Source organism: Cornus florida, unplaced genomic scaffold (assembly GCF_030987335.1).
Source record: "Cornus florida cultivar Cherokee Brave unplaced genomic scaffold, ASM3098733v1 CherokeeBrave_3.0.0_Hap2_Chr10, whole genome shotgun sequence".
NCBI classification, from domain to species: Eukaryota; Viridiplantae; Streptophyta; class Magnoliopsida; order Cornales; family Cornaceae; genus Cornus; species Cornus florida.
The window spans coordinates 3,822,121-3,837,395 of NW_026775580.1; the positions used below are offsets into that span (position 1 = coordinate 3,822,121).

The 15,275-nt window shown below is 37.5% G+C and overlaps 1 protein-coding gene across 5 annotated transcripts in view; it reads right to left on the bottom strand.

The window, feature by feature from the left end:
- LOC132279478 (uncharacterized) overlaps positions 1 to 11,033 on the bottom strand; it is a 43,555-nt gene extending 32,522 nt beyond the window's left edge. For 2 of the 5 annotated variants that reach the window (XM_059781469.1, XM_059781468.1), the window contains exons 1-4: positions 10,757 to 11,033; positions 10,570 to 10,637; positions 10,285 to 10,371; positions 8,347 to 8,480 (exon numbers count right to left, since the gene is read on the bottom strand). In XM_059781469.1, coding sequence (XP_059637452.1) covers positions 8,347 to 8,480; positions 10,285 to 10,371; positions 10,570 to 10,618 — 270 coding nt within the window. In that variant the 5' untranslated portion in view covers positions 10,619 to 10,637; positions 10,757 to 11,033. Of the gene's footprint in view, positions 1 to 8,346; positions 8,481 to 10,284; positions 10,453 to 10,569; positions 10,638 to 10,756 lie in introns of those variants that run through there. The other 3 variants (XM_059781466.1, XM_059781465.1, XM_059781467.1) reach the window with 2 other exon arrangements.
- Positions 11,034 to 15,275: the final 4,242 nt, after the last annotated feature.

Sequence of the window (15,275 nt, forward strand, 5' to 3'; positions counted from 1 at the left end):
GCAAACAAGTACTCTATAAGACCTTTCTAGGAAGAGGCAATTTTGAATCTTGCTCTTTCCTATTTGTGTACCCAGACAACATAGTGGTGCATAGCTCCTCTCTGCAGCATGTTGGGGTCATCTGAAGACTTTGTTTGTATTACTCAAGAATAACCACTCAAAGTTGGTAATTAACCAAATGAAGGGCATCTATGAAGTTAGAAAACCAAATCACTTAACTATCTTACAGCAGCGAGTGAATTAGCAGAGACCTCTGCATATTTCAACATTAAACATCAATATGGAACATGTCACTCTTTATAACTGTGCATTAAGTGGTGCTAAGTTGCTAACCATTTCATGGATATGGACCTTAATTAATTTTTCTCTCATTATACCTCCAATTGGCACTAATCATTTCACAAATATGTTCATTTCTAATTCTATCCTTCTTGCCACACATCTATCTCAACATTCGCATTTCTGCTACACTCACTCCATGCATATGTTGGTTTTTAACTACCTAACATTCTATCCCATAAAGAAAGCTAGTATAATAGTTGTTTCATAAAACTTTCATTCCAATCTTAGCAGAATATGTTGATCACGAAAATACTAGATGCGCTCTTCTATTATGAATGTTTTTTTTTTATAAGTTTTCTATTATGAAGATTGAACCTAAATAATACAAATGCTTGCTTTTTTATCCCCCTTGATCCGCGATTTTCACTACATCCCTACTTGTATTTCTAGATTTACTAAAGTTATACTCCATATGTTCAATTTTATTCCTACTAATCTTAAACCCTTTGTATTCCAAAGCTTCCCTCCAACCTCCGCTTGGCACTTAGTCCTATAGTTTCAACAATAAATAAAATACACCATAAAATCTCAATCTGAATGTCACCCATAACTTAGGCAAAAAGATATGTGTTCAACGCTGACCCTTAATGTAATCTTTCTGTAATTAGAAATTCACTTGTTTTTCCCATAGTTGTTGTAACTGTAGTCACAAGTTGTTGTAACTATAGTCACACATCCATCATACATGATCTTTATTGTGCCAATATATTCCTTTGTGATTTTTTTCATTTTTTAAAAGCCTCCATCTTAGTTTTTTTCTAAATCCTCCATATTAGATCTCCATGTAACCGATCATAGGCTCTCTCTAAATTAATATAACCACATGAAAATCTTTCTTCTTCTCTGTATCTTCCATTAGTCTTCCAGTAAGTATATAGCCTCCATCTTTGACCTCCCTGACATGAAAATCAATTTCCGACATGAATATAAATTGATTTTCCAACACTTCAGTTACCGTTTTATTCGTCGTTCCACCACTCTCTTCCAAGTTTCACAATATGACTCATTGATACAATACAAGGATAACTACTACAACTTTGTACATTCCCTTTATATGTGGGATGTACGTTGGATCTCTTTGTTGGACTCTCAGGTTGGGCGTTTCTCGGCATCCTGTGTTCTATCCATGGTGGAGGATGGCTTTCTTGGGTTTTTTCTGGAGTCTATGGGCCTACGGAGGATTGTGATTGCCATCTGTTCCTGGAGGAGCTGGGGGAGATCCGTAGTCGATGGTCGTTGCCTTGGTGTATAGGGGGGGATTTCAATGTTGTTCGTTCCCCTTTTGAGAGTTGACAGGGGGCAGATGGACAGCTGATATGATGGCTTTCTCAGAGTTTATTAATGGTTTCTGTTTGCTTAATTTGCCTTTGGTGGGTGGGCCTTTCACCTGGTCCAGTGGACGCTCTCCTCCTACTCTCTCTCGTCTTGATAGATTCTTGGTGTCGAGTGATTGGGAGGAAAAGTTTTCTGATGTTGTTCAGGCCACCTTGGCTCGTCCTTTGTCTGATCATGTTCCATTGTTGTTGAACTGTGGCGGGCTGCGCAGCAGAAGTTCCCCTTTTAGATTTGAGAATATGTGGCTCCGGGATGAAGGCTTTTTGGAGCGAGTCCGATCCTGGTGGGCAGGGTATGGAGTGGTTGGCACTCCAAGTCATTCTTTGGCAGGCAAGTTGCGTTTTTTGAAGAATGATCTCAAAGTCTGGAACAAAGAGGTTTTTGATAATTTGGCTTGGAGAAAGAACCGGGTTCTCTCTGAGATTGCTGACATTGATAAGATGGAGAATCGGGGTCTTTTAACGGGTCCTTTGAAGCTTAGGAGGGTGAAGTGTCAAGCAGAGTTTGCTGAGATTGCAGTCATGGAGGAGATTTCATGGAGACAGAAATCTAAAGCTTTGTGGCTCAAGGAAGGAGACAATAACACTAAATTCTTTCATAGGCTCGCCAATGCTCATAGAAGGGGCAACCACATTGGGAGGATAAGGATGGATGGGGTGTTGATTAGTAAAGAGGAGGAGATATGTAAGAGTTCTTCTGAGTACTTTTCAAAGTTGTTCACTGAGTCAGCCGATTGGCGCCCTTTGCTGGATGGGCTTCAATTTGATTCTATTTCGGGTGAGGAGTGCTCTATTTTAGAGGAGCCTTTTTCCGAAGAGGAAGTTCTCTCTGCTCTGAAGAGTAGTGATGGGGATAAAGCTCCTGGACCTGATGGTTTTTCTATGAGGTTCCTTTTGGAGTGTTGGGAGGTGGTCCGTGAGGAGGTGATTGCCTCTTTTCATGCCTTCCATGTGCAGGGCTCTTTTAAGAAATGTTTGAATGCAACTTTTATAGCTCTTATTCCGAAGAACGGAGAGGCAATAGATGTTAGAGACTTTCGCCCTATCAGTTTGGTGGGATGTTTTTACAAGTTGACTGCGAAAGTTTTGGCCTCTAGGTTGAAGAAGGTGATGGATGGTGTCATTTCTTACTCTCAGAATGCTTTTGTGGGAGGTCGGCAGATTCTGGATTCAATTCTTATTGCTAGTGAATGTGTTGATTCCCGCTTGAGCAGTGGTGTTCCAGGTGTTCTTTGCAAGCTAGATATTGAAACGGCATACGATCATGTGAGCTGGAGTTTCCTTCTCTATCTGTTAGAGAGGATGGGTTTTGGTGGGCGGTGGAGGAGATGGATTCTTTTCTGCATTTCTAGCGCTCGTTTCTCTGTCCTTATGAATGGAGCGCCAACGGGTTTTTTCTCTAGCTCGAGGGGCTTGAGACAAGGGGATCCGCTTTCCCCTTTCCTGTTCCTTTTTGTGGAGGCTCTTAGTAGATTGCTGAAGAGGGCTGTGGAGTTGGGTTTTTTGAGTGGATTTCGGGTGGGCAGGGATGTTGCTAGTCAATTGGAGGTTTCTCATTTGATGTTTGCAGATGACACTATTGTGTTTTGTGATGCGGATGCGTCCCAGCTGAGGTATTTGAGATGCGTTTTGATTTGGTTTCAAGTTGTTTCTGGCCTTAAGGTTAATGTAGGCAAGAGTCTTCTTGTGCCTGTTAGGGATGTTCCTGGGATTGAGTTGTTTGCTCAGATCCTTGGATGTTGCACTGGCTCCTTTCCCATCTCTTATTTAGGTTTACCTTTGGAAGCCCCTTCCAGATGTGTGGGAAGTTGGGATCCAGTTGTGGACAGATTTGAGAGGAGATTGGCGGGTTGGAAAAAGCAGTACTTGTCTAAGGGGGGTCGAGTTACCCTGATTAAGAGCACTCTTTCTAGCCTTCCTACATACTTCATATCTCTGTTTCATATTCCTTCTTCAGTGGCTGAGAGAATTGAAAGACAGCTGTGTAATTTTCTTTGGGGAGGGAAAGGAGAAGAGTTCAAGTTTCACCTGGTTCGGTGGGATCAAGTGTGTCATCTAATTCGATTTGGAGGCTTAGGGTTAAGGAGGTTGTTGCCTTTTAATAAGGCTCTCCTTGGTAAATGGCTCTGGAGGTTTGGAATCGAGAGGCATTGGTTATGGAGGAGAGTTATTGCTAGCAAGTTTGGGGAAGGTCATGGGGGCTGGTGCTCTCGGGCGATGTGTGGTCCAAGGGGGGTGGGAGTATGGAACTTCATTCGAAGGGGTTGGGATGACTTCTGCAAGCCTGTTCGTTTTCGCATTAAAGATGGAAGGAGGATCAGTTTTTGGAAGGATCTCTGGTGTGGGGAGCTCCCTCTTGCTCTCGCTTTCCCACGGCTCTATAGGATTGCTTCTCACCAACAGGCCATGGTTGTTGACTGTTATCATCTTGATAACGGGAGACTGACTTGGGATGTTCAGTTCAAGAGGCATTTTAAGGATTGGGAGATCGAGGATGTTTCTCGTTTTCTGGAGCTTTTGTATAGCCAGGTGATTTCTTTTGGGGAGCCAGATGAGTGGCTATGGATTCCTAACTCGCAAGGCCGGTTTGAGGTTAGGTCCTTCTTTAGATGTCTTTCGGATAGTCAAGGTGAGCTCTTCCCCTAGAAGGCTATTTGGCGTTCTAAGGCTCCCCGCAAGGTCGCCTTTTTTGCTTGGACCTCTGTCCTGGGTAAGATTTTAACCCAGGATAATTTGAGGAGGAGTAATCAGTTGATCACCTCCTTTTACATTGCAGTATGGCCAGAGACTGCTGGGATTTGATGCTTCGTTTATTTGGGGTCCATTGGGCCATGCCCTATTCCTCTAGAGGGTTGATTAAAGCTTAGAGAGGCGTCTCTGTTAAGGTTGGTGTTAAGGATGCTTGGAGGGCTACGCCGCTTTGTATCTGGTGGTGTATTTGGCTCGAGAGAAATAGGAGATATTTTGACGGGAAAAAGAAGCCTATTTCTATGCTTAAGTTCTCTGCTATTTCTACTCTTTTTTGTTGGGTTTCAGGGAGAGATTATAGATATGGAGGAAATCATTGTTTTCTTGGCCTCTCTGAAGGTCTAAGGCGCCTTTTGGCCCTTTTTGTTTTCTTTTTGTTTTCTTTGAGCTTCGCTCCCCTTTTGAGCATATTTAATAAATTCTTACTTATCAAAAAAAAAAAAATAGTTGTCCCATAAGAAAAAAGTTAAGTAAAATACATCTTTCCAATAATACCCTTTCAGTTTTTAAAATTTATGAACTTGATACTTATATATCTAAACTTTAAAAGGTAACTTTGGAATTTTAAAAGGGGACAATGCATTAAATGCATGTCCCTTAAAATGGGACAGAAGGAGTAGCATACTTTTGCTAACTCGCCATGCATTCTCTCCATTGTTATTATCTCACGACACACTATCATCCCCTAAACACTTCCAAACCTCAATAGGGATGCCATTTTGTCCTAAATCCTTCCTAATTTCATATTCCTTAATATATTTTTAACCTGGCACTCGTGACCCTAAGGAAATATATGGTAGCCTAAGATTACTTTATTCTATAAGTATCAACTTCCTAAATGATTTTCTCTTAACAATATCTCAAATCAACTTTTCCATCTTTCTTTGATTTCATCATCTTTTACAAAAACCTTAAATCTTCATTCTTGATGCATTTAATATGGCTTAAATCTTCAATTCCCCTTTCCCTTGGTTTAGCAAGTTCATATACATTCTTCTCCCTTCTTTTGTGCAATAATTTAAAAATGTAGATCATCGTATACTTTAAATTTAGTTTCTCTCACTACTTTTTAACTTCCTTGTTAACATTTTTTTATTTTTTAATGGTTTTTCTATTTCTAGTTTTTTGCCAAACCTTATACACGTTTTGTTTTTACGATGTTTTGGACAGGTTCATTCCACAACAAGTTTCCTTGGATAATGATTGTGTTCCTTTTCATTCTCCAAGGATATTTTTAATACATTCAAGGGCAGTTTCATACAATTAATTCAGCAACTAAGCATAATAATAAATACATGTATATATATATATCCATATTTCCCCATAAGGGAAGGGCAGTTTGATACAGGGGACCATTTCTTAATGTCAACAACTATACATGATACCCTATCACTGTTCCATCAGGAGTAGTCTTCCAGTTTTTGTGTTGGCCATGTTTGGTCACCAATGGTCAGAGTTCAAATGTCCTAGACATTAAGTTCTGCACAGAGTTATCTGGTAATGTTTAGGTGTATTACTTCCTATTTAAGACTTCCTTTTTAGTGTGTTTCTCTGTCTTAAAAACATAAAGGCTGAAACCGGTGAAGTATAATGCATTATATCCTCTATGTACAGCCCTGGAAAGCAAATAAGTAACATTGAATTGTAATAACATGTTGTGGGCTCAGTAAAGTATTACTGGAAGGTAAGGAAAGATAATACACTTCATGTTTAAGGGAAAGAGTGGGAACAAAATACTTATTTTGTCAAGATGCATAACCTAATTATGGAACACAATGGAAATCTACCAATTTTTATTTTAGAAAACTACCACAGAGACGTAGATTGCAGTCAAAGAGACTTTTTAAGGAAAAGGTGTTAGCACCGATACTCAGAATTGAGGAAAGAAAAATGATTTGTGGCTTTGAGACATGTAGTCACTTTCTTTAACATGTTATTTTTCCCCACTCTAATTGAGTTTGTTATCAAGTTCTATGACCAAACACCTCCAAAATACAAAGAAGTCGGAATCTGCAGTTAACAATACAGAAGAATTCCCTTGAACACTTGGTGAAACTGTTTATAATTTGACTGAAGATAGTACATAAAGAGATAGAGAGACAATAGTATATTACATTATATATAATTTCCTAAATCAAGTACCCTATTTTTAGAGTAGGGTTGGTTGCCAATTTGAATCCAAAAGTCACCACTGAATAGACATGTATTTTAGGAATAAATGTAACTATTCAAGAATATGTACAACTCTTCAAGAATAGATGTGTTCGTTCAAAATACTTGGAAGAGACTAACTTTTAGCAACAGGTATTTCATATACAACCTTTCACTCATTTCACTCCTTATATCACAATATATCTAACGAAAGGATTGTGTCAAGTACAACAACTGTGTGAGAAATTTAGAAGGCTACCATAGTGGCTTCAAGCGAATTTTGGATGAGTTGAAGCAACACCAATAGGAAGAGCTTCAGGACTTTGGAATGCAATATATTGCCTGTTGTGCTAGTTGTAACATGCCGACGATTGCCTTCCAACCCAAACGCTTAAGCTATTAGATGATGTTGCATACTTGTCCTTGTAAGTTACAAGCACAAGACTAGGGGGTGGCAAAATTCGACATGACCTGCCAACACTACACGAAGTTATTGGATTTGGTTGAACTTAATTGTGTTTGTGTCATAATCGTGTCAAACGGTTTAATTAATCATGTCGTGTTCGTATTTTGAAGTTCAACCCGTTTAATTAATCGTGTCGTAATTGTGTCAGGTGAACCCAATTAAGCCGTAACTTGTTTTAACCCAATTACAATGAGCATTTCTATTATTTCAATATAAATACACTATGGATATTGTATTTGGCCTTTTAAAAAAATTGTCTTGTCCAAATTATTCTATTTTCATGAATTTAGTCATTCATTATTTCACGTTTTTCATTATATTTGTATTTTACGGACCCATTTAAGTTAAACAGGTTAAAAATGCCAAAAAACGAGTCGTATCATTACATGACCCGATTATTAAGCAGGTTACACAAGTCGAGTCGGATCGCCAGTTTAATAAACAGCCCGTGTTCGTATCGAGAGTACTTGACACGATTATTAAACGAGTTAACCTGTTTAGCATAATACTCATAGGTCGACAAGATATAATTACAACCCGCCAACATGAATTGCCACCCCTACCTAGGACCCTCCCTATCCATATCTGATATAGGACAAGAACCCTTTAAAATTCTCCCCACCCTGAACTCGCAACACCCTTGTCACAATCAGACCACCCAGCCTACCCATCCCTTCTAAGGGCAGGAGGACCCAGTAATGACCCTGACCCAAGTACCACCCAGGCAGACACTTGACATGACACCACATCAAGGACGGGGCCTGCTTTGATAATATTGGTAAGAGGCTGAGAGTTGCCCTGCAACTCAATTGCTTAAGCTATTAGGTGGTGTTGCATAGCCACCCTTATAAGTCCAAAACCCTCCCATCCAGATCCAATGTGGGACAAGAACCCAACACTTGTCTAATACACTTTTGAATGTCTACTTTTTACATTATCAAGCTACCATGTAGCCATATCAATTTCCATAATGCACAAGTCAAGGTGTCGTAAGATAGATGTTAGTTAATATATGTAACTCTAGAACCGATGGGGAAAGAAAATTGATATGATAATAGTACCAAGATAAAATTAATAATATAAGAAGAAACAAACAATGCACATAATAGATAATCATAACTTTGATAATCTTCAACCTACATTGGGATCTAGGACATCTTACATGTTAATACTGGGGGGGGGAGGAAACCTGATTTAAGTAGATTATTTTTTCAACTAAAATTCTTTCAATGAAGTTCCAAATCTAGCTAACACCAAATCTTCCTTCAACACTTAAACAAAAAATGGTTAAAAGAAATAGGCTACCTGTGTAAGGGTGGATGAATCGGACTCCATGGAGGCAATCTTTCTCTGTTTTTCCAAAATCTGCGAACAGATCAGCCCCTTTGCCTTCACCATCTGATCAGTATCCTCTTTAAGTCTCCTTATATCAGATTTTGCTGCATTGTTACACAAGTTCAAGGAAATACTAATATGCAAAAATAGCAAAGATTTTCACAACATAGTACAACTTCAATATAGAATATCTTCTCTTTCCTGATGTTGTTCTGAAACCCATTTGCTTAGATATCTGCAAGTATATCAAGAGCTCATCTAGGCAATTTTTAGACCTGCTAACTATATTTTCAGATAATGAAATACAGAAACATAAAGCACTAGGCCACAGTTAACTGTAAGCAGCTAAGCAGTCACTAAAGCTGCTAATAGGACCACGAAAGCAAAGCTCTAGCTAATTATCATTTTATACTTCTAGATGGTTGCTTAATTCAACAACTTGCCCTGGCAATGTTTCAATTATGCACTCGACTGGACTATGATTAATTGTATAAAATATCACTCTGATGATTCAACATAAACCTCAGGAAAATCATGTAATATTAAGTACCTAAGCATTCATGCTTCTTAAAAACATCATATTATGGGAAAGCCTGTATCACAAACTAAAGATTATAAAAATGCCCTTAAACTAACAGTCTAGGAAGAATAGAAAACATTCAACTTTTTTCTCAATCCTTCTTTCTACATTAATTCTTTTCAATTAATGGTCGAAGATTTTGAGCAACAAAAACTGATAAGAAGAATCTTCTAAAAGCGGTGACCACTGAATTTGATCCCCTTTCTGTTTCCAATTTATACCAAGAAAATACAATGTACCAAAAGAGCGTTCTTATCAAAGTTAACGAGGCAAAGATCACAGATCAGACCTAAACATTGGTATCATTACACTATACAGCCTGCCCCCAGCATTTTAAATCTGGTTCATTAAACAAGGTCTGTTGGCCTGGATTTGCAGACATTATGAAAACTATGTTGCATGTGGCATGACAAAAAATCATAAAAATATGCAAGTTTTTAAGAAATTTAATTGTAAAATAATGTTATTAAAATAACTCAACTCTCCTAATTGTCAAAGGCTCACCTAGACCCCACATCCCCAGGCTTGTCAAGACTAAATCGGTTCACCTTAATCTATATGCAGGCCAGACCGCTTCAGTCATGCACAAATAAATTCCTCAGCCTCGGAGGATCATATATTTAATCTTATAATGTTTGTCACTTTGTCGGGATTCACAGCCTTGGATATGCATTAAATGATTCTTGTATTTATGGTAAATATAATATATGTTGAAAATCTACATGATTATATTATTTTATTTTGTTGCTCACTTCTAATTGCACTTCATTCTTTTAATGCACCTGCATAACAAATATATAGACGCACATTGACTTACCTAGCTCTCTTTGTTGATATGCCAAAAGAATTCATTCCTGAAAAAGTTTGACTAATATTGGTTGCATATTTTAAATTGCTTGAAACAGTACATTGATTTGATTGAATTCATATTCAAATTGAAAGAACATATATGCATTGATCTAGGTTTTTGTTGAATTGATGTGCTCAAGAGTTATTTGTTTTTTTAACTTGACAAGTTTTGTTGCATATTTTAAACATTTCAGCAACTATGTTTATCATACGTAATACCACACAAGGATTGGGCTCACACCTTACCTAAGCATTTTAACAACCATCGTCCATAATGTATGGATTCAAAAGACACACACACAGAACATTTTTTCTTTTTTAATTATCTTGTATTTTTAAAGTAAATTTTGATAGGACAAAAGATGCACAGCGAAATATAAACACACAGCAATGTGTTTGTGTGCATGCTGATCGTACACAGAGAGAGAACGAGGGAAAGAGATAGAAAATACAGCAGAGTTTAAGAAAGAAGAAGAAACCTAAATCAAGGTCTTTCTCCAAAATTTCAATTGTCGTGATCTGCATTTGCTCTTCAACAGAGATCTTTGCTACTTGATCTTCAACATCTTCAGTATCAGAATTTACGAATTAATTAGGCTGAGCACAGTTCAAAACTATCCACCGATTGAAACAGATTAACAGATTTCCTAAATCAACATTTGAAATTCAACTCCCATCGCTATTTTAGATGAATGTATGTATGTATATAAATATATATATATATATATATATATATAGAGAGAGAGAGAGAGGTATATATATACCGTTCATTTGAGAGCGCAAGGTCTTCATGTACTGCAAATACTCTTCCATCTTCACTGCCTTTCCGGACCTGAGAGAAACATACGCACACAGAGATTCCGATATTAAATTGTTAAGCTATTCAGAAATTTGAATCGAAATTATGTGCTTGGAGAGAGAAAACGATGAAAGATTGATCGGTGAACGTACAGTTACTCTAGAGAGAGAGGGAGAGAGAATTGGAAATAGAGAGAACAGTAGTACGATAGAAGAAAGAAAAGGAAAATTGGGAGGGAAAGCAGAAACGCTTCGTGCTACTCAGAAAGGAACTTCGCACAAAAACGTTTGAATACATAATGATAGGTCTGATTCTTTCCTTCGAACTACGCACAAAATTTCAACTAAATTTTTTATCGATTTCGATTTCGATTTTAAGACCTTTTGGGTGTGTCTGGCAGGGTTTGGGTAACTTAATTGGAGAGAAAATTAGGGAGAGAAGGATAGGGAAGTAAGTTGTAGATTCTTAATATCAAAAATATCCTTCACAAAATAATATAAAAAAAAAATTATTTCATTTATGTCCTAATTTTGTTTTTATCCATTAATTTTTTTTTTTTTTTGTTTTTACCCATTACATTAAACTATCACAAAGAAACATTCTAAATATCTTACGTGAAATTTTGAAAATAAATAATATGTGAAGTGATTATTAAAGGGTAGGATAGTAATTTGTTCGCTATCCTTTCTGTTATGTTTTCTCTTCTATCTTATCCAAACAAGAATAACTATTATTTCTTTTCTTTTCTCTCCTATCTATCCAAATACGAATTAAAATTATTACTATCATTTCTTTTTTTTTCTTTTCTCTTCTAACTAATACTATCATTTCTTTTATTTTCTCCCATGTCTATCCAAACACACCATTTGTTTTCATAAATGCAAGCAATACTTAACTCTTATCTAGAGTATTAATAATTTAAAGCAAAATCCTTTTTTTCTTTTTCTTTTTTATGTCCTTTGGTAAGAAACTTACACGCCCATTTTTTATGCTCTACAGATTTAAACTTGTAACTACCCGAACCCAGAGGTCCGAATCATTATTCAGGTCCTTAATCGAACCCAAGATCATCTAGGGGCAATACGGTCATTTGCGATATCAAAATGTAATTAATACATCATACTATGCTTTAGAGTACTCAATAGCATCGTTAAATGGATCGGGATTGGACAAATTTGGAAAAGAACAACAAATGGAGGAACTACAGGAATCAGTCGACATGTGCAGGTCACATGTCGACCACTCTAGCTAAATCGGTCGACGCCTAGGTGTAGACATCGACTGGTTTGGCTTTGCATAGTAAAAAGAAGGGATAGTATTAGGCCATGTCATATCTCAAAGAGGAATTGAAATTGATAAAGCAAAAGTGGAGCTCATTTCCAAATTGCCTCCACCTTCTACGGTGAGTGAGATCCACTCCTTCTTAGGTCATGCTGGCTTCTATCGCCGCTTCATCAAAGATTTTAGCAAAATTACTAGACCTTTGTGCAATCTTCTCGCCAAGGAGACACCGTTTGTCTTTGATCAAGCATGCCTAGATGTTTTTCATCAACTTCACATTCTTCTATCTTCCACCCCCATCATGCAACCTCCAAATTGGTCATTACCATTTGAGATTATGTGTGATGCTTTCGACTATGCAATGGGTGCCGTCTTGGGCCAAAGGGTGGGTAAGCTTCCATATGCCATATACTATGCAAGTAAAACTTTATCGGGAGTTCAACTAAATTACTCCACTACCGAGAAGGAGTTACTTGCCGTAGTGTATACCCTTGATAAATTTCGGTCATATCTCTTAGGATCAAAGGTGATTGTGTTTTCCGATCATGCCGCTCTTAGGCATCTATTGTTGAAAAAGGAAACCAAACCACGCTTAATAAGATGGATTTTACTCTTCGAATAATTTGACTTTGAAATCAAGGATAAGTAAGGCTCCGATAATGTCGTTGCCGACCACCTCTCAAGGTTGATGGCTGAATCTTCCCTAAGTCTTCCAATTCGTGATTCTTTCCCAGATGAGCAATTTTTTCACATTTCCAATGGGAAGTTGCCTTGGTTTGCCGATGTTGTGAACCACCTTGCAATTGGCAAACTTCCCACCAATTGGTCAAGACAAAAAAAAGATTGATTCTTTACTAACATCCGGAAGTACTATTGGGAAGATCCCATCTTGTTTTGTTATTGCCCGGATCAAATAATAAGGAAATGTGTGCCGGAGAGTGAGATTCCAAGTGTTCTTGTATTCTGTCACACACTTACATATGCTGGACATTTTAGTGCAAAGAATATCGCCTTGAAGGTTCTTCAAAGTGGCCTATTTTGGCCCATTATTCATAGAGATGCTTACAACTTTTGCAAGGTGTGTGTGCGATACCAAAAAATGGGATCAATGTCAAAGAGAGACATGTTGCCCTTAACTCTGGTTCTTATGGTTGAAATTTTTGATGTTTGGTGCATTGACTTTATGGGACCATTCCCAATGTCTTATGGCTTCCAATATATCCTCCTTGCCGTCGATTATGTTTCCAAGTGGGTTGAGGCTTGTGCTACCAAAACGAATGACCATTCCGTGGTGGTTCAGTTTATTAAATCAAACATCTTTACTCGTTTTGGTATGCCAAGGGCAATTATTAGTGATGGAGGAAAGCATTTTTGCAATCAATTCTTGAAGCTACTCTTCTTGAAGTACTCTGTCACTCACAAGGTTGCCACTCCCTCCCATCCCCAAATAAGTAGGCAAGTTGAGGTTTCAAACCAGGAAATTAAGCAAATTCTTAAAAAAACGGTGAACACAACCCGGAAGGATTGGTCAAGGAAATTAAATAATGTTTTGTGGGCTTATCGGACGGCTTACAAGACTCCAATAGGCATGTCTCCTTATAGACTTGTTTATGGGAAGCCTTGTCATCTTCTCGTTAAACAAGAACATAAGGCTTTATGGGCAATCAAAAAGCTTAACCTTAATCTTGATAAGGCCGGTGAGAACCGTTAACTCCAATTGAATGAGTTAGAGGAGTTAAGACATAATGCCTATGACAATGCTAAACTCTATAAAGAAAGGACCAAAGCTTTTCATGATAAACACATTGTGAAGAAGTCCAGCCCGGGCAAAAGGCATGACTCTTCAATTCTAGGCTCAAATTCTTTCCCGGGAAACTTCGCACAAAATGGGAAGGCCCTTATCAGATTATCTCCGTTTCTCCTCATAAAGCGGTTGAAATCAAAAGTTTGAAAGATGAGAAAATCTTTAAAATGAATGGTCAAAGGTTGAAGCCTTACATTGAAGGGCAAGTTATTCAAAGAGATGTGGAAGCTGCCCTCTTGGTGGATCTCATCTATGATGAAGACTAAGAGCGAATTCAACTTCTACTAGAGACGCTAAACCTAGTCATTTTAGGGTTTCCAAACTCTAAGTTTTGTGTACATTTTTCCATCTTTTCTTCACTCATTCTTCTTGTTACCATCTTGGGGCTTAACACAGGATCTTTTGTTGTTTCATCTCAAAATGAAGCATTTTGTACCAGTTTGATCGATCCAAGAGTACCTTCGATCAATCCGAGTGCTTTGAGATCGATCTGTGAACACTACACTTAGAAAAATCTTGAAGGTCTCAAAAATTTCAGCTTTCTATCCCATCGTGAGAACTTCCTTACAAAAATCGAGCTTCTGTTACATCGTGCGAACATTTCTGTTTGATCGTTGTAAGCACTCTTCGATTAATCCAAGTGTCCTTGTGATCGATCTCAATTCCATACTTAGAAAAATTTTCAAAATCCAAAAATGTCAAGCTTCGGTTGCATCATGCGAAGTTTGGACCCAAAAATCAAGCCTCGGTCCCATTGTGTGAACTCCTGGATCGATCATACCGAGATCGATCTAAGATATCTTCTTTTATTTAATTTATTTCTTTTAATTTTTTTTTATTATTTCAGTTTATATTATTTAATTTATTTATTTTAATTCACAAAAAAAAAAAAAAAAAAAAAAAAAAAAAATTCACCATTGTGACCTATGTGTAGTCATGCATTTTTCCATGTTTTATTTAGGGCTTGATCTCATATCTCTCTTTCATCTTGTGTTATATGGCCTTAGAGTGTATGATTTGCTCTCTTTCTCCCATTGTGATACTTGATGTGAGTTTGCTAGTGTGGTTATTCTCAAATAGGTTTTTAATTTCAAGTTTGAGGGTGCCTTCTCTTACATGGATCATTGCTGGGCTTCATAGGTTTTGTCACCATGGTATACTCTTTCCATATTTTCCATTGTTCTTATTGCACATTCAGGATAATGTGCGGTTTAAGTTTGGGGGTAAGATGATTTTGTTGCATTCTACTTAAAGTTTTGAGCTTTGAAATCCATTTTAGCAATGATTTTGATCTTTTGAAGGTTGTGTTTCTTAGAATTTAAAAATTGCTTGACTTGAGAGTTCAATACTCCTTGTATGCCTTTAGGATGCCATTTTGGGGCAAATTTTTCAAAAGATTGATATCATGTTTGCTTTTGTGGTCCACATCATCTTGTTTGTGAGATTGTTTTAAGATTCGACTCTAGAGTTCTACACTTGCACATGCGCACACTAGTATCATTTGTGGGGTACATACTTAATTGATCATTGCTTTGGTTATATCCCAATTGAGCTAGTAGGCTTTGAAAGCTCTCATTCTTGACAAA